At 31.9% G+C, this 27,863-nt stretch overlaps 4 protein-coding genes across 4 annotated transcripts; 2 read left to right on the forward strand and 2 right to left on the reverse strand.

Annotated features, from left to right (window-relative positions):
- The first annotated feature begins 475 nt into the window (after nucleotides 1–475).
- Nucleotides 476–3,552, forward strand: LOC107930189 (uncharacterized). Its single transcript, XM_016861775.2, has 4 exons — nucleotides 476–1,241; nucleotides 1,347–1,432; nucleotides 1,545–2,561; nucleotides 2,666–3,552. Exons 1-4 carry the CDS (start codon nucleotides 899–901, stop codon nucleotides 3,302–3,304), a joined length of 2,085 nt encoding a protein of 694 aa, XP_016717264.2. The 5' UTR covers nucleotides 476–898; the 3' UTR covers nucleotides 3,305–3,552.
- An 826-nt stretch (nucleotides 3,553–4,378) lies between these two features.
- LOC107930272 (uncharacterized) lies at nucleotides 4,379–7,199 on the forward strand. The gene is made up of 5 exons (XM_016861884.2): nucleotides 4,379–4,726; nucleotides 5,431–5,678; nucleotides 6,029–6,242; nucleotides 6,405–6,562; nucleotides 6,795–7,199. The coding sequence occupies exons 1-4, from the start codon at nucleotides 4,610–4,612 to the stop codon at nucleotides 6,525–6,527; spliced, it is 702 nt and encodes a 233-aa protein (XP_016717373.2). The 5' UTR covers nucleotides 4,379–4,609; the 3' UTR covers nucleotides 6,528–6,562; nucleotides 6,795–7,199.
- A 918-nt stretch (nucleotides 7,200–8,117) lies between these two features.
- On the reverse strand, nucleotides 8,118–10,556 carry LOC107930271 (transcription factor TCP19). The gene is made up of 2 exons (XM_016861883.2): nucleotides 9,552–10,556; nucleotides 8,118–9,302 (listed from the first exon to the last, which is right to left on the reverse strand). The coding sequence occupies exon 2, from the start codon at nucleotides 9,270–9,272 to the stop codon at nucleotides 8,247–8,249; it is 1,026 nt and encodes a 341-aa protein (XP_016717372.1). The 5' UTR covers nucleotides 9,273–9,302; nucleotides 9,552–10,556; the 3' UTR covers nucleotides 8,118–8,246.
- Nucleotides 10,557–10,883: 327 nt separating this feature from the next.
- On the reverse strand, nucleotides 10,884–11,747 carry LOC107930230 (uncharacterized). Its single transcript, XM_016861819.2, has one exon. The coding sequence runs from the start codon at nucleotides 11,482–11,484 to the stop codon at nucleotides 11,176–11,178; it is 309 nt and encodes a 102-aa protein (XP_016717308.1). The 5' UTR covers nucleotides 11,485–11,747; the 3' UTR covers nucleotides 10,884–11,175.
- Nucleotides 11,748–27,863: the final 16,116 nt, after the last annotated feature.

Here is a 27,863-nt window from a genome sequence, read left to right on the forward strand (position 1 = left end):
CGTTTTTAAGATAGAAAAAAAAAGTAAAAATACTTCTCCAATTCTTCTTAATTTAAAATTGACTAAATTAGTTCCTCTTAAAAAAATTAGAGTAATTTAATTATTTTTAATTTTAAAAATGAGCAATTAAAAATAATTAATTTCGGTGTTAATATTTTTCATAATTGTACATAATTTTAATTGGTATAATAACAAACTTTTAAAAACTCTAAATCAAAAAGTTCTTATTAAGAGATGAAAAAAAAATATAATTATGTTTAAATAAAATTTTAAGTATTTATTAAAATTCTCTCTAACTTTTTTTATTATGCTCATTAAAAATGTGGCCAAATATGATACAATCCATTTTAAATAAAACAAAAAAACAAGAAACTAAATAATGGTAGAGGAAGAGGAAAAAGAAAGTGTAATAAATTATATTTTTAAAAAAATATTTTAAAAGTGTATATATATTTTCTGATGAGAGTAATAAATTGTAATGACAGAAAAAGAGATGACATAATAATGAAATTCCAGTTTTAAAATGAAAAAGAGTGGGGAAGGTAGTACTATCTATTGTTGCTAGAAGGGGTGAGGGAGGACGATGGTACTGATAGATGCGAGTGGGCCGCTGCTTAACACATTTCCGGGAAAGTAAAGATCAAAGGATAAAAAGTGTTGGTATCTGGCTGACATTGCTGATGGAAGAATCACATTGTACATCGAGCTTCCCTGTGGGAGATTGTTTATCTCCGCAATGCGCGTATTCAGATGGTCGTATATCCTCCTCATCACTTTCCAATATTATAGTAATATATGCTAGTTTAGTTTAGTAGTAGTACCACAACAGCCTTCTAACCAATTCCATCTGAAAACTCTTGTTTCATGCAAACCCGAATATGTGTCTCATTTATGTCCCATGCTTCACTTTTCATGCTTTTCTCCACTAATCTTTATTCTCAGCTTTTCGTCCTCAAACATCGTCCTTGTTTTCATTACTAGGAATCCCCTCGTCCTTTTTCTTATTGGGGTTCCGGAGATGGGAAGGGATTGGTATTGGAGTAGTGGGGGGCCAATGGCTAAACCTTCCTCCACCTCCAACAGAACAACATCAGAGAGAGACTCTGCTCAAACTACTCTCTCTGGTTGCATCACTGCCGTCTTTCACTTGTTTGGTTCCCATCGTTTCCGTTGCCATTTAAAACACCACAACAGTCGTAGCAAGCTTCCCTCTCTTCTCTCTCGAGACTCCACCATTAAAGGTTCCTTCTTTCACTCACTCACTCACTCTCTTCTTTTTTCTTTTTCTTTTTCCTTTTTCTAGTTTCGAAATTATAGGAGGAGTAACGTGTCCCGATGCAATGCAGGTACAGACACAGAGGAGGAAGCCTCAACGTTAACTTCAGCTTCATTCACATCGACCACTAAAGAAGAAGAATTTTTAAATATCCCTGTAACTTTTCTCCTTGGCTTCCTGCCTTTATTTATTATCATTTTCAAAAGTATCACAATTTTATTCTTGGAAAGTGAGTGATTAATGCCCCTTTTTTTCAATGAAAATGCAGACGGGAATTCAAATCAAAACACGTTTAGACATAAGGTCAAAAGCTGGTGCCCCAAATAATGAGACCCCAGGGACCAGGACTCCTACTTTGGTTGCTCGACTGATGGGTCTTGATCTTCTTCCTGAAAGCCACTCGCCATCGTTTCAAGCTAAGTCACGTTTAAGCCACCATATTCAATCCTCAAAGTCTGGTCACAAAAGTTCATTGCATGGTGATATGAGGGGCGGCACTCGCTCATTGCCGGAAACTCCAAGACCATCGTCTGCAAGGAGGTCAGATGTGGATTATCATCATCATCGCCTTTCGCTTCAAATCAACAAAGAAAACATGAGCGCTTGTGAAGAGTTGGTTATGTCTCGTCTCTCATCACTGAAAATGAAAAAGCTCAAAAATGAATATGAAATAGTGGAGCAGGTTAAAGAGAGGCTTAAAAGGAAAGTTGGTATGAATATAACCAACGCAGTTCGCAACAGACAGCGAGACAGAGAAGAGCTTGTTAGCAAATTTAAGTTCAAGAGAATTTCCAGAGCTTTAACCAAAGTTGCTGATGATTCAAGCATTGTCAACCACTCGAAACATTCCAGTTCAATAGAGTTTAGATTCTTGGAATCCAAAGGCAAACCAGACAAAAATTCATCCACTAATTATCATAATCTTCAACCACCAAAATTATCATTTTCATCATCTCCTGATATTGATATCCAGCTTCAGCCCATCAGAGTGTTACCAAAGCCCAAGTTGCAGGCTGTTGAAGAGGAACAAGAAGAGCAACTCAAGCTGCAGCAGCAGCAGCCAAGAGCCGTTAGCAAATGCAAGAAAGGGCCCAATCAAAAGTTCATTTCACGACTGAAAAAACCTCAACAAGCATCGGAAATCATCCGAAACAAGAAAGAAGAGCCTTTCGTTCGTCCTTCCAGACTTGACATTCCCGACAAGAAATGCAGGAAAACCCATCTCCTCAACACCACGGTCCCCACCCTTCTTCCGGCTCCGGCCGCAAAAATCCCACAAAAAAAGGTACCGTACTAGCAAAAACGATGTCAACATGTATATTTTCCTATTAATATTGCAAAGGAAATGTGCCTTTTTTGTTATCAGCTTATAGTTTGGATGCGTTTCAGGTCTTAGATGCTCAAAGACCGAAATATAGCTCACAGTTATCTAGTTCGACCCAAACGTATGTCAAACAAGAACCGAGGCAGGCACAGGTTTCCACCATCTCCACCGCTAGCAATGAAGCTGAATATGAGTACATCGCAAGAATACTAAGACGTAGTGGCATAGACAAAGATACCCCAGTGTCCTTCTCATCCTGGTTCTCTCCTTCCCATCCTCTTGATCCGTCCATTTTTAACTATGTCGAACGTTTCACTACTTGTTCTGCTAATGATAATGGTAAATTGAGTCAGCGGTGCAATAGAAAGCTACTGTTTCATCTGGTGGATGAACTGTTGAGTGGAATTTTGAAGCCTTATTTTAATATGAAGCCTTGGGTCATTAGGGTCGGCCCTGGTTTTAGTTACATGGATGGGTCTCAACTAATAGACACCTTGTGCTCGAAAATCAGAAGGTTTCCTCAATCTGATTGTCGAGTTCTTGAAGACATTGATGCCTTAATTGATAAAGATTTGCCAGACATTAAACTCCAGAGTGCAATGGCGTACGAGGAAGAAGGGGAAGCGATTGTGGCGGAGTTAGAGAAGGGCATCTTAGAGGCGCTGCTACATGAAATGGCAGTTGAGTTTGGTGTACGGCTTTGAACTTGCCATGGCGGTTTCCAAAACTGATACGGCAGCATTTAGTTTGTGTGAGAGAGAGGGGAATGGGCGCGATTCATGTTATGACTTATGAGATGCTATTTCGTGGAGGTCCATACGGAAATGAAAAGATTGTAAAATTCTTTTATTGACAAGTACAAAATTGTAATTCAGTAACTATCATCAATGTATTTTTTATTTTAGTATGTATAACAAAGTGTTTACAGTATTGTAAACTTAAAATGATTTCATACCAATTATTTATTTATAGTTGCAATTTATATATATATATATATTAGTAATAAAATCTTTGATTCTATTATTTAACAAAATTTTGATCCAAAAACATTCGTCTATTTTGAAAAGGGTAATTGATAATTATTTCTAAAAAATTTCACCCTTAATAAATTTTGTTTCAAATATAAGTTATTTAAAATTGACTTGCTGCTTAACGCGTTTGAACTCCTTACATCATAATAACAAATTTGAATATATTTTTGCAGGTTTCAAGTTTTTACACACTAATTTTGTATCAATTCTGTTGTTCTGCACTTAACGCCTAGCTTCGGGGAGTTTTGGAGTAACTTCAAATTACTTGGTGTCTTAGCCTTCAATAGGTTGTGCTCGACATGAATAATATGACTACAATTCAATTGATTCAAGATGAGTCAGTTGAGTTCTACCATTCAGTCGTGTTATGAGCTATTAAAAAAAATTATTCAACATTCTTAAATAATTAGGGTGACATATGTGTTTAAAAAGGATAACCGAATCGCTGATGGATTAACAGTAATACCATTTTCAAGGCTTTTGGCTATATGCAACCCCTAGATGAAAATTTTTAAAATCTAATTAAAATAACTTGACCCCATCTAGTCTAATTATAATTTTATCTTTCTTCGTGTACCAAAAAGAAATTCATATCAAAATTTTTTTTATTCAATTTTCAAGCTTTGGAAATTGATTGGAGTTTTTGTTAAATATGTTGATAATAAAGACTTAAAATTTATAAAATTTTATCCTTTTCCTCAAACTGTATCAATAAAAAGATTGAATCAAAAATTAAAAATTTAAGTGAATGTAAGGAACGGAGAATAGCCGGCAATAATGAGTTGAGTTGGATTTTATTTGTGATTGAATTATGGAAATTGTTGGGTTGATTAGATTGGGCCAAGTAGATCTAGGATTTTAACTTGGTCCATTATCGTAATGGGATTCTAACCAATATACAATACAAATCATCATCTTGTTCTTGAATTGAATTGAATTGAATGAAGAAGGGCAGGGGCAGCGACAAAGAATTGCAAAATGGGGGAGAGAAGAGCAGCTTATAACAAGAAAGCACCACCAAAGGCGAAATGGCCTGTTCTTCAACCCAAATTGAACCTTCAGATTACACGCCTTAAGGACAACGATCTCTTCACCGTACGTTTCTCTTCAATTTGTCCGTTCTCTAAAAAAAAATTCCCATTTTAATCTTAAATTTCACTCTTCTTTAATGAAATCATGAGATTATGCTTTTGTATATAGTTTAACTGTAGTTTATTTAATACGTTTTAGTTTTTATCAAAAGAAAATTTACTGATTGCAATTGTGGCCCCCCTTCATTTTTGTTCAAATCATAGTGTAATCATCTGTTAAAAGGTTCATATTTTCAAGCTTTTTGGATTCAAATCTGGGTTGTTAAAAGGGTTGAAGTTAGTTTGAAAAGTGAATAGAAATGACCCTGGTTTAGATGTTTTAGCAGCTTGTTCATTGTTCTAATGAAAAACAAAAGCATTTTTGTTTTCTAAATTCTAAAATTGAGATTGGATGTGGATCGAGTTTAAGATGAATTTGGTTATTACCTGTATTTGTAATTGAATCTTTATTTTGGAATTCCTTTGTGCGGACTTTTCTTTAAATTGGATAGGATTTGACTTTGGCATATTCAGTTACAAGGCTCAAGACTTCAACTTTTTCAGTATAAAATGTAGAAATCACACAATGGTTTGTGTCTATATCAGCAATAAGGTTTCACTCCCAAATTCTGGTGCATATAAGTTTTGGTGTGAAATTGCTTTTGTGGTGGAATATGATCTGAAATCCTTGGATGTTAATGATGATTCTATTGTTTTCAACATATGCAGGTGCAGAATTTCTTCACGCCTGCTGAATCGAAGGCATTTATTAAAGCTGCCGAGTCTGCTGGTTTTGAACACCAAGGAAGTCTTGGTCCAGCAAAAGGTGAAGCCTACCGAGACAATGACCGAATAGCTGTTAATGATCCTGCTCTTGCAGATATGGTATGGCAGTCTGGACTTAGCAAACTACTCTCTGATATTAAAATTAGGGGGAAAGTTGCTGTTGGCTTGAATCCGAATATTAGGTTTTACAGGTATGTTTGATTTCTTCCCATAAACTCATACTTACTTTTACTTTGAATAACTTGCATAACTTTTTGCCAATTGATACTAGATTATCTCGCTCTGAAATGCTTCTCGAAAATTAAAGAACAATTTGGCCATGCCTATTGCCTAGCTGACTTAGAAACCACATATGCAACTTTATGAATTAAGTATACCTGAGTTGGATTACATTTATGAATTAAGTATACCTGAGTTGGATTACAAAATGTTATGATGTATGCCGGCGGTTTTTCAATCATTTAACTGTTTAATTTGCTTCTCTAGTCAATTATGATGCTCGGTTTTAGTATTTACCATGCAATCAATATTATACTTCTAGATACAAGGTTGGTCAGCACTTTGGACGGCATATTGATGAAAGTGTTGATCTTGGAGAGGGAAAGCACACTGTTTATACTTTGTTAGTATATTTAAGTGGTGCTGCCAAAACCAAAGACAAAAGTGATTCAAGCAACACGAAGGATTCTGCATCAGAGCCAATAGTTGGAGGGGAGACCGTCTTCTATGGTTCAAGGAATCGTGTTGTAGCAGAGGCAAGTTCTCTTTACGTCTTTTTTATATTATTTTAGTGGCACCCCTCCCCAAACAACAATTTCCTTTTTCACTTTGTTTTAACTTTTTCAAATTCATATTCAGTTATCTGTATGTATGGCTTACTTTGGATATCCTTTAGTGATGTAATAGTAACTATGCAGGTAGCTCCTGCCGAGGGAATGGCTCTCCTGCACATTCATGGTGACAAATGTATGCTACATGAAGCTCGAAACGTCTCCAAGGGTATCAAGTATGTTTTCCGATCAGATGTGGTTTTTGCTTGAGGAGGAGCCATAGTTTTTTGACTTCAGAGGGCTTGGTAAGTTTTTCAACACAAAAGAACCAATACATGTAAGATGTAGTATATGGATGTATTATTCTAGACCCCTTTAGTAATTGCAGCTATACTATAATCCTTTTCAAGTTGCATTTTTTTTCCTTGGTTTATCCCTTTCCCATAATATACACTTACTGGAATAGTTTCTGGTTCTTTCGGAATCATATTAAATTTTTATGTGCATCTTTTTCTAATTGTAATGCATCCTGGTCAGGTTGAATGGCAGGCATTTTTCAGAACATACAACTCAACAAGCAAAGTGGACATCGTCCATAAATACTTCATCTTATATTAGAAACTTACTGTCACCATTAGAGGCGAGCAGTTGCTTTATCTACTAAGAATCTAAACATTCAACTTCAGTTTTGAGAGCTTCGTCGACATCAGGTAACTATCATTGTTGCCTCCTTGGAGAAATTAGAAACTGTCTTATTAGTGAGTCCTGTTTGTATGTGACTTGCATGAATATTCCAATGCATCTCTTTATCAGATATTTGTTAATGCAGAAACCAAGCCTGAAACATTCATTTAGAGGATACTTGTATACTTGTATGACCCTTTTGTTCCGCTCTTTTTGTTTTCTATACTATTAATTGAGATGAATATGAGTATTCTAATACTTACTCATCTCTTCATTTATTTTTCAATTAGCATTATTATTATTTTAATTTAAACTTGGAGTTTGAGCAGAAATAATCGAGTTTGAAGTTGAGCATAAGAATCAAATTCATTTTTATGAAGTAATCAATTCGACTTCTATTTTAAATATAAAAATCGATTGAACTCGAACCTTCAGGTTGAACTATGCACAACTTGACTCAAATAGATCAGCTTCCTGTTGATTTCGAAGTAGTGTCTGATCCTCCAGAATTCTGACTCAAGGCCCTTTTGTGTTGTGAAAGATAAATGGTGTTGATTTTGACAATATCCATTCTAAATTGTTTTTGAGTGGGTGTCTATATACGTGCCCGATAATTAATATAAAAATATTTTAATACACAATTAACAAAGATTTTTTTTAGAGTACAAGAAATACCAAATATAGGTGATAAGGTGATCAATCAAAATTAAGACACGTGTTTAGTATTAGCAGGCACGAAACAGACACTGTCAGCAGGGGCCCAATCTGGTCTGCCTAAATAAAATTAGGGTTTGAGGAAGGGAATCAAACCCTAATCCAACCCAATCCCATAAAGATCGGCACTAGAGATTTTTGTGGTTCGGTTGGATCCGCACCCCTAAGTACACGTGTCTCCGCACGTGCCCTACATTGAGCCGCTCGACCTGATCCGCGGGTCTCCCCCACGCGTCCCCAAAAGATGTGATCCCACTTTCCACGTGGGTATCCAAATGAACGTGACCCCACCATCAGTCGGACCAGAAAGATTTAACAGAGAAAAAAAAAAAAGAAAAAGAAAGAAAAAAAAAGAAGCTTTCTTCCCATAAACATTTCCAAGGAGAATAGCAATGGAAATGGAACCGGAAGATGATGATGATAGATAAGGAAAATAAATAATAAAGTGGCCAAAAAATTCTCTTTTGATAAACTTTTTTTGTTAGGAACTTTTTTCCCAATTTTTTTTACTACAAATATATATATAAAAAAAGAGAAAATTCCTGAGCCTAACAACTCTACTCCGTATCATCGAAATCAAAGAAACTTAACCTAGTGTTTGTGATCAGGCTTCGAACATGGGGCTTGCTGGTTTGCAGGACGACCCAAGAATTGAAGCTCTCTCTTATCGAGAATCTCCAAAGAAAATTCCCTAAGCATCTGCGTAGTACTATGGTTTGAACTATTATTACCGTTACTAACACTAGTAGCACCTGAACTAGAAGTGGGCAAAACACTTGAGCCCATCGACCCAACACTGGAATCCTGCACCTCTGGTTGCATAGCAGACACAAAGCTAGATATTGGTCGACCTGTGACGTTAAAAAACGGCGGTGCAGTTGCTGGAATCGCCCACAACTGTGCCTGGTTTGAACCAGGTGCAGCAGGGAGTACGCCAAAAGTACCCATAGGCCATATAGGAACCAACCCTTGTGAATTCAAATTGAAACTGTTACAGGTCATGGGAGCAATGGGTGCCAATCCTGAAGACACCGAACTTTGATGCTCATTAACGTCAATGAACTCACTGTTGGAAGGTCTTCTCCTACGTTTTTTTGGCAACTCGCCTTCTTGTTTCCCTGAAGAAGTTGGTATCTTGAGAGTTCCATTAACGGAAACAGCAATAGCAGGGACCGTACCAGTGCCTGTAGCTTCAATAATAGCTGGTTCGGCATGCTCTAATAACCACCTAATCGTTTCGCCATCGGACTTGTGACCCAGTTCTCTAGTGAGCTGAAAAATCCTGGCAGCACAAGCGGCGGGCATGCGGATCCTACGGCCACGGCCTTCGACTTTTGTGTGACGGTCTTTTGATGGGCGTTTGGGGGCCAAAGACTGTTGGGTTCGAGCAGCAGGCACGACTTGAACCAGGGTTGGGTTAGCCAATTCTTGCGGCTCCGTATCTGTTAAATCCTCTTCTTTCATGGGTTGGTTGGGGTCCATTAAGGTGGCGTCAGAAGCTGAGAAAGTGGGTGTTGTATTGTTGGATTGATGGCGTTCTTCATTGATGATGACGGCGGTGTTGTTGTTGATGCTTTCGTCGATTTCCTCGATCGTTTGATTTCGATTGCACTCCATCTTTTACACAACAAACAAGATATGTTTAACCTATCAAAACAAGCCACAAAAACATAAATATTAACAGGATTAGCTTAAAAAGATAAGAGATTTTATGGAAAAGTTGTGTTAAAAAAAAGAGCCATAATATCTTATAGTTAAGAGAAGTAGTTGACTGGGTGGGATTTGAAATTTAGCCTTTGATTTGATGATCTTAGAAAAGGGTGGGACATGGAACAGAGATGGTATTAAAAGGAAAAGGGGAAAGTGGGGGGGAATAGAGAAGAGAAAGGCACAAACCCTAAGGAAGCAGCCAGGCAGCCCCACCTTCTTGAGAAACGGAGGGACCCAAAAGGAGGCGTATTTCTCTTCTCTCTAAGGACCCCAGATGGTGACACCTGGTGGGCTTCTTTTTTTTTTAATATGATTCTCTCTCTCTTTTCTATTTTGTATAAATAAATGTTATCATTCGATTTTTACTTTCTTAAAAGTTAATTATATAAAAGGAAATGTATTAATCCTCCAAATCTTGATTTTATGCTTTCCATTCAGTCACCCCAACTGATTTTGATTTCTGTGGCTGGGGAGGACTCGGCCCAACTTAAAATGGGTTTGGATAAATATTTTCACACCAATATCTCTTCACATAAGCCCTTAAAATAAAAATTGATTAAATTATCACAAAAATAAAATTTAAACATATGAATATATCATATTAAAAATATTAAACAAATACAATTATTTATCATGGTGCAGTCATTGAACTTAAGTTAATATCGAATTAATTTGTGATACCATCTCAATCAAAAATATTATTTTACATATATAGTTCATGGGTGTAATAAAATGTATAAAAAATTAAAATAAAGTTTAGTTTAGTGATAAATTTAATGTTTTACGCATTGGCGCTGGTTCAAATCCCACAATAAATATAAGTATTTTTTTCTAAAAATAAAAGTACTAAAGTACCGTCAAATGATATAACTTATTTTAAATGCAAAAGGATAATTTTGTGATCTCCTTAATCGAGTTGTGCCCAATTGACTCGTAACGCTAACTCAGTCAAGTGCTTAAATAATAGTAGAGATATACAATTTATGCAAATATTAAATTGTGCATATTAAAATAAAGCTTGATTTAGTAGTAAATTTAAGGTTTGACCAATTTAATTGACATGAGTTTTAATTTCACCATGTTTTCATTTGTTTTTGTTAAAATAAGAAGACTAAAGTACCCTCAAATAATATAACTTAATTTAATTAAGAAAGAACATTTCTATAATTTCTTTAATCGAAATAATATTTAGTTGACTCGTGACACCAACTCAATTAGTGGCTTAAATAATAATATAGATTTGAAACAAATATTATCATTATCAATAGTTTTTATTTATTCAAATAATATTAGATATAAAAATAATTTAATATTTTATAATTATTAAATTTAAAATATGAAATATTGTTAAAAAATTTATTATATACCAATTTTAAATAATATCTTTAATGTTCATTATCTCATTATTTCATCTTACTCCTACTTCTACAATGAAATTTAATTAAACATATGTTCCATCACTAATTTCATCAATCTCATCGCTACATAAATTAGTGTCACTGAAAATCAATTTTACCATTGACCCAAATGAATGAACTCTTCTATTAATGAGTTAAATTGATGTAAATATTCAAAATTCATTGTATACAAGGAAATAAAAGGAAGAGAGTGAGAAGTATAAGGGAGATGGTGGGATAATAGATAACATTCGAGTTTAATTAGCAAAATAATGAACTTTTCAATAAGCATCGTTTTACCCCATATATATGTCATGTGTGTGCATGGAATTTGGATAAGAGAGAAGTAGAGAGGATCCACCATCCCCACCAATTTACCAACTGGGGCTTTGATAAGCGACGAATGGCTACCTCTAGAGTTTCCCAGCAGTAGAAGGGATGATCTTGATAACAAGGCCGGGGAAAACGTCGTCAGGATCATGGATGTGAGGGTTGCGCTCCACGATAAAAGGATCGTCGCACTTGTCGCTGATGGTGTGAAGTGTCTCCCCTTCTCCTACCACATAGATTTCATCACAGGGTGGCTTCAGAAGCTGCTTCCCTCTCGCGGCTTCATCTGATGATACGGAACTTGTCTTGATGCAACCCATCAGTATTAAGGTCAATAAGGCAAGGGCACAGTACCAAGAGGCTGAATCAACTATCTCCATGGATTTCTTCATGGTTTTGCTCCATGATTTACAAGAAAAAGAGAAGATGGGGATTTTGAGTGTTTGGAGAAATAAATTTAGTGCTTTATATAAAAACTAGTAATTTGGTAGAAAGTTTGGTTGTTAGAGAGTAGGAGAAGGGGTATTTTCAATATTTTTACTGTTTTTTAAGACATGAATCACCTTCCTAATTTCTACTCACCAAATTGCCGAAATGGATTTGGTGTTAAATAAGTGTAATCTTTAATTTCTAATGTTAAATAATTTATGGTTTGAACTTATGCATTCTTTAGTATTATATTGAGATGATGACTGGAAGCGAAATCTTTGACGTGTTGAAATCGGTAACCCAGGAAGAAGTAACTTCTTTTGAGTAAACCACATCATCATGTTTTCGTAATTTGTGTATCATATTTTTCTGTCAATTTTATGAATTACAATTACTTCATGCCACTTGGGTAAAATGTATATTTACTCAAATTTTATGTAAGAGAAAAATCCAGAAATGATAGCATAAAAATTTTAAATATGAAGTTGTTGATTTTGGTTTGATTATTTGTATTTTGAAACTATTTCTTTTTTTATAAATTTTTATTGGTTTTATATAAAAATATGAATATAATTGATTTTTTAATATATATATAGTTTATAAAAAATTATGAGTTTTAATAATATCTAAATAATAATATAAATTTTTAATAATATAATTCGGTCGATATAGATAATATCAATTCAATTAAATATTTAAATAATATAACAAAATATTTAATAATCATATATGGTTTGAACCTTTGACCTCAAGACAACTGATTAAGCAATAAAAATATGATGCAATTGATTTACAAACAATTTCAAACCGAGATCATATGCAAACGTTTATCTATGAAAAGCCCAGCTATATAATGTGAAAATTAGTCGCCATTTATGAAGTTTTAAGTCTCCAAAACAGCTCTTCCGATTAACACCATGTCGGGGAAGTAGGAAAGAATCCAATTAATTGATTGCAATCTATTTCAATATTGTTTTAATGACCTTATGAGTTATTGTATAACTATCGTCCATATTATTCACTATGATATTGTAATTAATCGATCCAATTTATCAAATTCTTCTTGTCCAAAGTTATTTTTCGGTATATAAGTTACTCATACAGCAATTATTATTTGCTTTTTTTTAAAGTTGTGCATAAATATAAGATGAGATTATAAAATAGTAAAGAATTTGATATTAAATCTTTAGTTGATACATTTCTAAATTTAATTGCTGGATAATTTTTATCTCTTTTATATATATATACACCCACTTTTGTTACTTTTGTTATACTCTTTTATCACAGTACCCGCATGTCTTATGGATAGAGCTCACACCATTATAAATTTTTGAAACGTATTTTTACAAGTTATTTAAGATAATTGTCACATCAATTCTTAATAAATTTACATTTATCTCTTATTTTACAATGAAATAATCATGATATAAAGATTCACTCTAACCCTTTCTTTATCTATAAAGACCTCTTCCTCTAAAAAGAAAGACATAAGCAAGAATTAAGTACCGAAACTTTACTCTAGTATTTCCTCAATCTTCTCTGACAATCAAACCTAACGACTCTTCGCACCATTCACTATGAAAATCACTCTTATTCTAATGGCTTTTCACACCCTATCATATGATTTGTTCTTAATGTATTATTCAAAATCTTATGTTCATTTTATTTGTTACTTCAACGAAAAGAGCACATATAGGAGATTATGTGTAAGAAATAAATATTTTTCTTCCTCTTTAATATTTATTTCTACAAACCGTTACAAAGGCTTTTACCCTGGGAAGGGTAGTAACATAGAGCAATCACTCGAATTCATGAAAACTGGAAAAATATGTATATATAGTTGGTATATGTTTTATTTCATTTTAATTTTCTTTTCATTGGTATTTTGTACAACTAATGATTAAGAAAATAAATAATAAATAATTGATATAATGATAGGACATATTACATTTTTAATAAAAAAATTTGTATTCAAATTTTAGAAATAATATTATTCGATGGGACAATCACAGATTTAAAAAAAAATCATCTATATAAACCTTAAATTAGACATAAAAATATCTTAATTTCAAAATTAAAATAAAAAGGAGTTTTTTTGTACATATATCAATGAATTATGTCCACCATTTCCCAAAAAAAAATCCATTCATAAGAGTATCTATGAAAATCCTATTTATACAAAATAAAAATAAAAATGAAATGCAATTTTTTCGAAGGTATTGGGAAAATGTTTGAGAGAGCTGGCGGTTGCCAATATTGTGTGGGCTTGGTGATTTGGTTATCATGTATACACATTCAGAATATTTTTGTTTTTCCTTTTAATTATTGCTCTACTTATATCTGCGTAGACTTGTTGAAGGCAGGGTCTACCTTGAAACTCGAATAGATAAGCCTTTTGTGGTTTGAATTATTGTTATCATAATAAAATTTTCTTAACATTATTTTAAATAATAATATGAAATTTTTAGCTGTTCCAGTAAACCCATCCAACCTTATGTTGCATAAAAAAGATGAGTTCATGATCCAGCCTGATACATAACACTTTAATATCTCAGTGGCTGGGAAAGTCTTGGGACCAAAATGGAATTTTGGAGTTATGCCGGAGTCTTAGGCGTGCAAACCATCCAAGCTGACCTGTTTAAGAAGTGTTTAGTGTTTGGGAGGTCCAATTACAAGAGCTATCATTCCCACCCATAATTCATAGGATGTAGTACTCTTGGTTCATGATTATTATTGACCAATGTCTTGGGGATTTGGTATACATAATTGAAGCCACCCAGACAATACCATCCACTGAACTTTCGAACTTTTTTTGAGGTGGGCGTAAATGAAGTATCAGCATTCAGCGGGCAAGTTGAGTTAGAAACCCTTACTAGGGTAGTGTTTTAACTGGGAAAGGCTAAAATGTTTAACTAATAAAATCTTATAATTTTTTGTTATAATAATATAGTTGGGTCCGGTTTTATCAATTTAAATTTTCAAAATAATTGATCTTACATTACATGATCCTCGATGGCTTAAGTTTCAATGTTGAATTACTTTTTTTTAGATTATGTGAGTTGTTTGTGATTCTACATATTTTATTATTTAATGAAAATTTTACGATCGATTTTTTTCATAAAATAAATTATTAGAATATTTTAATTTATATTAAATTTAATTTGTATGATTTATATGAATAAAAATATTAAATTTAATAGTTGAATAATTAAATATTAATTGTACAAAAATTTAAAAAAAATATTAATTTTACATATATATAGGTGGATTCTCCCATATTAAAAATAATTAAAACATATATAATATATTAATAAAAAATCAAATTATAATTAAAGTAATTGTAGAATATTTAAAATATGATTACAAATATATATATATATATTCTATTCTTCAATCTTCATCATTTTTGCTGGGGCAAGTTTATGAAGTAGTATGTTAAGTACAAGTTAAAAGTGGTCCTACAATAGCCTATTACTTGTCAAATTTGGTATTGATAATTTATTGAAATAAAAATTTCAAATTTTAAATTGTATTAATATTGTGGTCATATGGAAGTCCAACCTTAGAGATTAATCCATTTTAAAATTGAACCCTTTGGATTATAGAGAAAATGATCAGGATTGCATTGAAGATTTCTTTGAAGCGTATGTTCAATAATTCACTTTACATTGGTTTTTATTAGTAAATTGTTTTTACTATTTTGTAGTTGCTATTATTAAAGGATTGGATTGTTGCCAAAAATAATCAAAGATATGCTTTTAAAGAACAATAATTTTGGTTAAAAGATGACAATCAAATACAACAAATTACATTGAAATACGAGAAAGGCTCAATTTCAAGTGGAGATTTGCAACTTCATCAAGGAAAAGATAAGAGAAAGGAATTGTTAGACTAGTTTACACACTTACATATTAACAGACTGTGAGCATTCTTAGAGGCATTACCTTGAAATACTTTAGAGAAGTTGGAAGTCCAAGCTAGGCATGTTAGATATTCATAGGGAAGTGAGGAAATGAGAGGATGTTACTAGTATTTGGTAAAAATATTTTAAAAAGTAATTATGTTGATTAAGGTTTGGTAAAGATATTTAGTAATAATTTATAGACCAATTGTAACGACCCGAATTTTACCGTTACCAAAAAAGTATATTTTCGGGTCTCCGTTTTTGAAAAACGGATTCGTAAATATTTATTATAAATATTTACGAAGTAAAATGAGTGGTTAATTAGAGTTTAATTAAGTGAATTTAATTTAATTAAGAGTAATTAAGAAAAAGGACTAAATTGAATAAGGGATAAAAGTTGAATTATAGATTAAAAAATAAAAAGGACTAAAAAGGAAATTATACAAAAAGTATAAATTGAGGCAGTTTTCCGTGAAAAAAATCTAAGATTTTTTTTATGTTTAGTATATTATTATATTATTATATTATTATATAATAAAGATACTTTATGTTTTAATTATATTATATTATATTATACTATATTATATATATAAACTAAAGAAGCAAATGAAAGGAAATAGAAACAGTATGAAACGAAACAGAGAGCAGGGGAGAAAAAGAAAGAAAGAAGGGGAGAAAAGGGAAAATTTAAGGTTTGAAGCTTTAAGCTCTAATAGGCAAGTCAATCAAGCCCTTTTTACTTAATTTTGATGTTTTAGAAGTTTTAGAATAAAGTTTTGATGAAATTAAGTTGATATTTTGATAGTTATTAGATTTCTAGATATTGTCCATGTTAAATAAAATGATGAATTAATGGCTAAATTGATAGAAATTCAAGTTAAAAATGATACAAGGATTGAATTGTAAAGTGATTCATAAGTTTTATGCTTTAAGGACTAAATTGAAAGAATTTTGAAATTATGGTTTTATGATGAAAAATAGATAATTATGTCTAAGTTTGGTTAAAAATTGAGTAGAAATAAAGTATGAATTAAGATAGAAAAGTAAGTGAATTTAGTTAGAATTAAATTGAAATTAAAGTAAATCAACATTTTGTACTAAGACTATTTTGGACAGCAGCAGTAATCTAAGTTTGAAAAATCACCAAAAATTGTAGAAATTGAATTAGAGGATGAATAAAATATGTAATTAAATATTATTGAGTCTAGTTTCTTATAGAAGAAACAATATAAGCAATTGAATTGTAAATTATGAGATATAATGAATTTTGTGAGACAAGGTCAGAATGAATTCGGGTTCCCCTGTTCTGACTTTGGAAAATCACCAAATATTTAAGAAAAATAATTATAGGCTTAAAGTTATATGTTTAGAATCCCTAATGAGTCTATTTTCAGGACAAATCAACGGGAATATTATCCGAGTTCTGTACTGTGAGGTAATTAATTTTTAGTGAAGAAGGGACGAAACTGTCAGACAGCAGAATAGGGGTGAATTTAAAGAATAAACTGTACTTAATGGCTAAACCAAAAATTCTGAAATTTTTATTGTAAGAAGATTTGTGAGTCTAGTTTCAGGAAAAATTAGCGGATCTTAATTTAGAATTCTGTAACTCAAGATATGAATTAGTAATGTATTAATGATTATGAATTGTATTAATTTCATAGTCAATGTGGTACCGGAAATCTCGGCTAAGAAAGGACAAGACAAAGTCAACGGGAGTTAGCTCGAAAATTACGGTTTGTATTTCTATAATCCGAACTTAGTCATTATTTATTATATTTATATACATATGGAAAATGTTAGTGATTGAATTATGATGTTTTACAATTGAAATAGATTGATTTTAGTATGCGATGAATTTATTGAATTTATATTGATTGAAATTATTTTGATTGAATTTATATTGATTGAATTATATAATATATATGATTTATGTAGAAATTTGAATATTGAATGAATATTATATTGAAAAATATATTGATTGGAAATATGAGGAAATTGATATGAATATATGAGATTGTGATAATTGAATATTTGATATTGAAAAGTGAATTGAATTGTATTGAATTATGAATTAATGTGAATAATTGAAATATATTGTTGAATTGAATGAAATTGTATGAATTGTGAAAATGGGTGAATATATGTGATTATCAGAATGGTATATTGATGAAAGAATTATTAAATTGAGAAAGTGAATGAAATACCCTATTAACTAGTCGGGCTGAGTCGGATATAATTGGCATGCCATAGGATCTGGAAGTGTACGGGATTTGCCGGCTTTATCGATCAGGCACTTTATGTGTCATATTTCAGGCACCTCGTGTGTCGTATCAGGCACCTCGTGTGTCGTTTTAGGCACTTTATGTGTCGTATACTGATCAGGTACTATGTACCGTTTTAGGCACAATGTGCTGTACTGGTGTGTTTGGGTTGGAATCCGTGTATCCGTCAAAGTCTGGATTTGTTAATAGGGGTAAATAAGTGAAAGATAAATCGAATAAATTTGATTGATCAAGCTATTGAAATGAAACGAGAAATTGAATTGAGAATTGAAAATTTAGATATGAAATTGAAAATATGAACCAAAGGTTCATGAAATGATTGGAGTTCGAATTGATGATATATGATGCCACTTGATGAATTGAAATGTGATTTGAGATATATGAATCGTATGTATATACTGAAAACTACCAGGGATAGTAAGTTGATATGATATAAATGAAATTGACAGTTATTGAAATGAATTAAAATGGAATATGATTGATAAGTGTATAGTTGAATATAGTTTAATGATATTGAATTGTGAGTAAATTAAGGAAAGCTATATCGAGTAGTAAGTGAAAGAATGGAGTAAATAATAATGGATTTAGTTAAGAATTGAACAATTATGTTATTGTGTTTATTATATGATTTGTATAAAATTTATATGGTAAGTAGTTGAAATTTATCTATGAATAAATAATTGCATAATTGTAATTGTTATTATGATCTTAAGTATTTGTTATATTATTAAATGTTCGGATTATAGAAATGCCACTGAGTATACCATACTCAGCGTACGGTTTGTTTCCGTGCGCAGGTTAAGTAAAGATAGTACGTTGAATCAGTATCCCAAGACGATCCCGAATTCATTAAGGTAAAGTATGTTGAGTATTGATAATGGCATGTACCCAGGATGTTTAATGAGAGTCACTTAGGTTGTAAAAGTATTGATGAAATAAGTAAATTATGGTTGGTAACGGTATATAGTATGAATTTTGAAATTTACTAAAAATTCGTAGTGATTCTAAATTAGTCCCGAATTGAATTTACTGTTCATATTAGACCGCGAGGGCCCATTAAAGGACGACATCTTAAAACTAGGATGTGTGTGAATATTTATTTTAATTAATGACCGAAATTGGACTGTACTGACTGGTAATGTCTCGTAACCCTATTCCGGTGACGGTATAGGGTTAGGGGACGTTACACCAATGGTTGGTAAAGATAATTTAAAAGTAGTTGTTACATTTTGTAATAATGCCTTTATTAAGCTTAATATCATGCTTTGTGATAGTTTGTTGTTTTTAGAATCTTAGGCTGCTATTTTTCAACAAACTCTTCTTCCTAATACCCTACACATAAGATTATAAAAATTATGTAATATAAGTTAATCCATTATAAATATATATTGATCATAGCTCACACCAGTTGATTATGATGTATTAACCTTTTGTTTGAAAATTAGACAAAAGCAATTGATGAATTAAAACAAAATTACTCAAAATTCAGTTCAATGGGAGGTATTATGCCTGTTCTTGTTGGACTGAACTGATGCAATAATTGACTCACAACAATCATCCCTCATTCAAGTTGAGAGGCTTTCAACCACATTGTTATTATTATGTAGGCACATAATTTCATTCTATATTCCAACTTCTTCTGCTTAAACGCAAAAAACCAATCTATCTAGAGAAATTGATGAGAGATGGAATCTAAAAGTTCATACCAATTAAAGATTTAATATCAATTTTTGTACTATTCTATTTATGATTCAATCCACAATAATATTATTCGTTTACATCTTAAAATGAATAAAGTGATGAATAATATACTTCCCATGTTTTCTGGCTTGCTAGTTTGAGGAAGAACCACTTGTAGGGCACCCATGAATATTTAGTTTCGACGCCTAATAATATCAAAAGCAAAAAGAACATTATTTCAATATAATTACTAAATGATAGAAGGTGATTTGACCACTTAGCAAATCTAGTGCATAATTAGCCTCGTGAACTATATACTTCGCAGCGTCAATATTCAAAAGTTGGCTAAACTTGGCTTTACACGAAAGTGGCTACCAGAAAAATTGTAGGCAACAATTTCGTATTCAAAAGCTACAAGCTAAATATCAAATTTCCGAGCTCAAATAGATGGAGATGCTGCTATGAAAATGAGAGAATTGATGGAGGGGAACAATAAGTATATGCCAACTATTTGAAGTTCTATTATAGGAAATAGGTAACAACAATTGTGATACATTTTTTCTTTATCTTGAAAGTACATTTATCTAATACTCAGGTCATCTATTCGATATAATAAATCTAGCTCAAATTGGATACAATTTAGAACAAATTCTTAATTATTACAATCATATCCTTCTATTTTAAATTACTATTTAAATAATAATTTTCTACTTAAACATATTCACTTAAAGATATTAGTTTTGAAGAATTCGTTTAATGGCGTATAAGTTGTTATAGTAAATAGTCAAAACATTTAAGTTATACAAAATTTTAGCGTGCACAAATATTATAATTCACACCATAGATAATGCAAAGTGCCATTAACAATGGAAGTTTAAGGTGACTAAAAGTGGCTGTATAGTGCTTATATTGTGAGCAGATAGTCTTCTCTCTTATGGATCTTCCCATTGTTTTGGTGCAAAGATGAGGTATTTATAGAAGGAGATTAGTTGGTCATCAACCCCAACCATCAAGCATCTTACTCCACATGTGCAGGGGGTAGAGTGGCTAGTTGCTAGCTAAGGGCATTGTTGGAGTCAATGCAAGGTGGCTAGGTGAAGTGTCATCAAGTTTGAGTAGGTGACAAATTGATGGGTGTTGTCAAGAGTTCTTCTCTATACAGTACAAATCCTTATCAAAATAGTCACAAAATAGAACTAAAATTCTCCTAATAAAGTCTAGAATAAATAAGATACATTTAGGATATTCTTCAAATCATTCAATCCAATCTCTAAAAAATAGAAAATCTTATTTATATGATCAAGTTCAATCCAATTCTCTTACGATTTGTTTCTCCATTAGAACAACCTTCAGAAATGGGCCAACACATTTAGATGTGATGCAACACCCTCTAACCCTGTCCCGTTGCTGGAACAGGATTATAGAGTATTGCCGATCATTACAGTACATTTGCACATAAAATAAGAATAAATGTAATGCTATACATCTAAACATAGCTTTAATGGGCCCACAGTAGTTATTAAGTATAATTAAATCAAACCGGAGCTCAATCAAAACCATAGAAAATTTTTTGTGCAACTTTAAAATTTCTTCTTTTGAATAGTACCACACGCCCGTGTGGCTAATGTGACACGCCTGTGTGATTTTTATGACACACCCGTGGAGGCCAAACGTGTGGTTCACACGGCCGGGACACTCCCGTGTCCTCTACCCGTGGAGTATTCTGACTTAGAGCTTATAAATTCACTAATTTCACACGGCCAAGGCACACGTCTGTGTGCTTAGCCCGTGTGCAAACCTATTTGTAGCATTTTAGGTGCAGGAGACACAGGGCCTAGCAACATGCCCGTGTACAAGCCGTGTGTCTCACACGGTCTGGTCACACGCTCGTGTGACAAACCATGTGGACTCAAAACAAACCTTATATTTTAAAATTACCAACCTTGCAAATTGTAGACAACAAGCATTTCAATATTTCTCCATTCAACTAGTCCAAACATGATTAAACACACTTAATACTCATTAAACCATCATATCATAATCTAATACATATATTTAATAATGCCTTAAACTAAACCATTTCAAAAGTTGCATCTAAATTCCATTATATTCAATTCAAAGGATTATACATCATAACATTCTCATTATATCCATTAATTATCTATTAACATTCTTCACTAACATCACTTACAACCTGATATCATTTAGATAACCTGGTACATGCCATTCTTCAAAGATAGATACACCACTAAGTTTTTGAGTGTGGGAACTGACTTGGATGCTGAGTTGTTACTTACTTTATACCTAAGCTGTGCACGGAAACAAACCGTATGCTGAGTATGCACTCAGTGGTATTTCTATAAACTAATACTTAAAACAATAATAAGCTATGTATATACATTATAACTTAAACTTTTTACTTTCATAATCTTAATAGTTTCACCCCTTACATTCATTTTACATCTCTTCCCTGTAGTTAAGCAATTCATATATATTTCTATCTTCATATTATTCGATAACTTAAACATTCGTAAATCAGTCACAGTTACTTAATCGATATCAGACAATCTTCAGTACTTTCATTTACCCCTATTAACATAACTCGGACCTAAACGGATATGCGGATCCAACCCACACACCGGGGATAATATACAATGTTTCATCGGCTGAAACCGAAATACACCGTAGGGTAACAGTAACAGTAACAGTAACAGTCATAGTCAGGTACGAAGTAACTCTTCGAAACGAATCCGGAACAGTCATAGTAGTCGACACATATAGTGTCTCATCGGCACACAGTCGAAATATCCCTAAACACTTCCAATCCTATGGCATGCCAATTGTATCCAACTAGCACGACACTGTTAATAGGGTATTCAAATCATTTCATTTCAATACAGAAGTAGTAACAGTTTCCATCATATCATTCATTATACATTCTAACTATTAAAAATGACAATTACATTGTATTAAATCATTAAGCATAGTTTATAGAAATACAAACCGAAATTCTCGGGTTTATTCGATATCCTCGTTCACTTTCTCCTTTCCTTTTTTCGATGACATTTCCGGTGCTACGTTGGCTACATAAAATTTAACATTTAAAATTATCAAAATTTGTTATTTAATAACACGCTCTTTTATTTTCATATAACTTTTACTATATTTCCAATTAGGTCCTTCCACCATAACTATTTTTTTTCTTCAAATAAACCTTAAAATTTTCATTATATCCTTACTTTAAACAAGTTTCAACTCTTAATATTCAATATAAAACATAAATTCTACAATTTAAACAATTTAATCCCTACTATAACAAAACTTATATCTCTCTTTATAATTTAATCCATCTCTCACTTCTAACTTGAATTTCTATCACTTAATATCATAATTCATCAATTTATTCAACTTAATCAACATTTAAAAAAATTCATTAACTTCCTTATTTTTAACATAATTCAAGTAGTATTTGTAATGGCCTCAATTCAAGGTTATCGAAACAGTGGTTTCGTAACCACAAATCCGATTTAAAAAGAAATTTATTTTAATATTTTTGCATAAATATTTATATAATAGGAAAATCGTATGAAAATACCGATAAAATTTTTTTACCGATTTAGTGGTTAGTTAGAAAAAGAAATTATTGAAGAAATTGGGTAAAAACAAAGTATCGAGATCTCTATCTCATAAAACCGAGTCAGAAATATTTTTATAAATATTTATAAAATGTTAGCGATGTGGTATTAAAATTTCGTTAGGAAATTTTAATGTTTGGGTAGTCAATTAAATGAAAAGGACTAAATTGTAAAAGGTGTAAAAATTGCTAAAATGATTAAATAGCTTAAGAGTCTAATGAGAAAGGATTTAAAAGAAAATTAGAACCAAATAAAATGATTTAAAAGAAAATTAGACCCAAAATTTATTTGGGCTGGACGGCAAGGCATGAAATCAGCAGGAAAATTGATGATTTAAGGGTAAAATTGGAATCTTGCATAATTAACTAAATAAAGATAGGACTAAATAGAAAATATCTAGATTTCTCTTCATTTTTCTTTATTATCATCAACCAAAACACCACAGGAGGGGTTATCTAAGCTGGTATTTCATAATTTTTGCACCAAATGAGTTAATCCATGCCTATTTCTTATAATTTTTGTGTTTCTAAGACTTTTACAACTAGGTCCTACTTTTAAATTCATTAGTTTTTTATTTCATGGATGAAATTAAAAGTCACCATGGTTTATTTCTGTAAGTTTATTATGAAATAGAATGAAATTGAAGCTTTAATTTGTTTATGAGATGATTTTATTAGGCAATTTCAATGGAAATTGATTTTTAGGACCTAATTGTGAAAATGTGTGGAATTAAAGTCTAGTGTTGAAATTATGATTTCCAAAGGTTGTAAAATAGTTTAAGGTGATAGAATAAAGTGTTAATTGAGAACAATCAGCTCAATTGAGAGGCTAACTGAGTAGGGACGAAATTATCATTTATTAAAAGCCTAGGGGGAAAATAGTAATAAACAGCTTGCACTAAAACAGTTTTAGATAGCAGCAATAGACTAACTTTGAAAAATCACCATAAATTCTATAAATAGAATTAGAAGATGAAAAAAATATGGAATTAAATCTTATTGAGTCTAGTTTCTCATAGAAGAAACGGTGTAAGCAATAGATTTGTAAATCTTGAGATATAATGAATTGTGTGAGACAAGGTCAGAATGAATTCGGGTTCCCCTGTTCTTACTTTGAAAAATCATTAAAAATTGAATAAAAATAAATAGGAGTTTAAATTTATATTTCTAGAATCCTGAATAAGTCTATTTTTAAGAGAAACAAACAAGAACATCATTTGAATCCTGTATAAAGAGACAATTAATTTTCAGTAAAGAAGGGTCAGAACTATCAGACAGCAGAACAGGGGTGAATTTAAAGAATAAACTGTACTTATTGACTAAACCAAAAATTCTGAAAATTTTATGGTAATAATATATGTGAGTCTAGTTTCAGGGAAAATTAGCGGATCCTAATTTAGAGTTATGTATCTCAAGATAAAAATAATTTAATGATTATGACTCAAGTAGACAGCTTTGAATGAACTATAAATAATAATGAAATTATAGAGAATGTTACATATGAACATGAAATGTATTAAATTGATAATTAAATTTATTTATTTAGATCCAGAATATTCAAATATGAAGCTAGATCGAGGAAAGGAAAAAGTTCGGGATTAGTAGATTTTTGTTTACAAACAAGTCTCGAGGTAAGTTCATGTAACTTGAATTATATTCTTAAATACTTGAAATGTATGTTATTGATGTGAATATGATTTGAATGTTCATTGTATGAAAATTGATAAAACATTGATATATTTGATAAAAAGGGGAAGAAATCCCAGTTGAATGAAAGGAAATTTCGATGGATCTCTGAAAAGGAATTGACGGTAAAAAGGATCTAGCCCGGACGGGTGACCCCATCCTGATATAGCCCTCCCGAAGAATATGTGTAAAATGGATTTAGCCCGGACAGGTAATTCGAATCAGGGTCTGAATTTAGCCTGGACTAGTAATTCAGATCCAAGCTCATTAAAGTAATTGTCGTTGTAGGGGATTTAGCCTAGACTGGTAATCCCGACAATGCTCTGAGTTTATATTATAGGGGATTTAGCCTAGACTGGTAATCTCGCTGTAAAGATGAGGTTTGCGGGAGTGTGCTCTCTGAAATGGAAATGTGCGCACATGAATATGAATTGACAGACCCGGAAATGTACACTAAAAGTGTACCTCTGAAAATCCATCGAAAATTCCAAGAAATTCAACGGGATAAATATGAAAAAAAATATAAGGGAATGAAAATCATGTTATTGATGAGTTCATCAATCATGATATATATATTATTGACACATGAAAATTATTGTACTAACTTGAATGTTGAGTTTGTGCATGTTAGGGTAATAATGCATTGAATGAATATTTGAATGTTTATTGCATTGTATTGAAAATATTAGGTAAGTATAATTCTAGTTACATGAGCTTACTAAGCACAAAGTGCTTACCTTGTTTCCTTTTTTCCTGTTTTGTAGTGTTAAGAGCTCGGAGGTCGGATTTGGTCGGAGACACATCACACTATCAACTTCAAGATTTCGGTATATCAAGAAACTTTATTTTGAAAATCAATGGCATGTATAAGCTAATAAAGTAAATGTTAACGTGAAATGAATGTAAAGTTAGTCATTGGTATGGTTAACAAACCTGATTTTGGTATGTGATGATGTTATCTTATAAATATGCGTGAATCTATATGCGTTAATCTATCTTGAAAATATGTTGAATTGGATTAGTTGATGTGGATTGTTTTTGGTTTAAAATTGTAGGGAATGTTAGATATCTATAAATGGGTAATATTGAGTTAAAAAAATTTAATTCGTAAACTCCGGTAATACCTCGTACCCTATTCCGGCAATGAATGCGGGTAGAGGGTATTACAGTATTTCTTCCTAAGATTCAAAAAACATCAAAATTACAAAAAAAAAAACTAAATTGACTTATCAAATAACCTTCAAACTTCAAAACCCTAATTTTCCTTTTTCTTTTTCTTTCCTTTCTATTTCATTCCACCTTCCCTGTTCTTTCTTTTTTTTTTCTATTTTATTTATTTATTCTTTTATTATTATATTATATCATTATTATTATGTTTTAAATTATAAATATAATTTCTTATTTAATAAGTAAATACATATTTATACATACATTTGTATCAATCAAAATAATGCAAATGTACTTATATATACCACACACTTGTCACATAAGGCTTATTTGCTAATTTAATCCTTTGACTTTTCTATAGTTTTTAATTAAACCTTTACATTTTATTCAATTTAGTCTTTTCACTAAATTAACCTTAATTAAGCTAAACTTACTTAACTAAAATCTAATTAGTCTCTCACCTAACTTCGTGAATATTTCTAATAAATATTTACGAATCTAATTTTCAAAATCGAAGACCCGAAAATTCACTTTTCCGATGACCTAAAAATTTGGGTCATTACATGTGATCAACTTAGTCATAGCTCTATTGTTTTGGTTCAAAAGATTATTAACAACAAATAGAATAAACTATTGTTTCTGAGTAGTTATAGGCATAGTTGTAATTGTTTTTGTAACTAATTTATTTGATTCAGTCTCTTGACATAATTTTTTATTGATTTAATCTAATCCCTAAATTTAGTGTTGATTTATTCAATTTAGTTATTAAATTATTTTATATGATTTTTCTAGTGATTATAAATATACTTCAAATTAGAATTGAAAAGTTTATTTTAAAGTTGACCTATAATAGTACCTTGCAAATGGTTGGGGACAATTTCTCTTAAAATTATATTTTCCCTTGATTTTTCAAATGCTGAGTCGCAAACATTTGGTTCATGTTAATCGTACCCCGAAAAGGGTGGGAGTCTATTTATCTTAAAATGAATAATGTAGAAGCCCAAATTAGCCCGGGCCTTTTACAAAAAAATAAACCCAAACCAAATCAATTACAACAGCCCAATATAGGCCCAAAATCATTAAAACCCTAAAGACCCAATTGGCCCATAACTTTAACTAATTTTTAGCAAAAACAAAGAAGAGCAAAACCCTAGCCGCATGCCTTCAGCCACCAGCCTCTTCACGCGCGCCACCACCCCTCGGGGCGCCAATCACCTGCCTTCCACGCGTCTGACACCACCTGCAACAAGAACAAACACAACAGCAAAAGAAAGCATGCGAATCATGGGGGAAGTAATAAACAAAAGGAACGAAAAAAACATTGGCTTTAAAAGCCGAAATCTATCATTTGTAAAAAGGGGGGGAATTTTTTCTATGAATACAAAGGATTTTTCTTTGTTTTAAATACTAGCAGAGCAAATACAAGAATGATTCAAAACATCAAAGCAGTAGAATAGCATCAAATCAAACTAAAACTAAGGTGAATCTTCTATTTTTTATTTTTTATTTTTTTTTCATTTTATTTTCGAAATCAGTTCTTCTATATCTGTAAATACATAAAAATAAATAAAGGAATAATATTATAAAACGTAAAAAACAAATTACGGTCGGCAGCCCCCCTTTCTCTCTTCCTTCTCTCTTTTTTTTCTTTCTCCCTCACCAAATGATTTTTTTTTTGTTAATTTTAGGCCTTATATAGCCCGCCAAAACGACGTCGTTTTGGGGGCTGCTCTTTAGCCCCAAAACGGCGTCGTTTTGGCCTAACCCGTTTGTTGACCCGACCCGTTCCAAGGATCCGCGTGTTTTTCATTGGAGGGGCTAATTGCACTTTTAGCCCCTCCGCTTTTTCAAGCCTTTGCAATCAAGTTTTTTTATTTAAAAATTTGCCCCAAGAAGTTGTCGCGCTTTTCAATTTAGTCCCCACTGATATGTTGTGTTTTAATGGGAAGCAATATTTGCTATTTTAGTCCTCCTAGGTTATGCGCG

Source organism: Gossypium hirsutum, chromosome A09 (assembly GCF_007990345.1).
Source record: "Gossypium hirsutum isolate 1008001.06 chromosome A09, Gossypium_hirsutum_v2.1, whole genome shotgun sequence".
NCBI classification, from domain to species: Eukaryota; Viridiplantae; Streptophyta; class Magnoliopsida; order Malvales; family Malvaceae; genus Gossypium; species Gossypium hirsutum.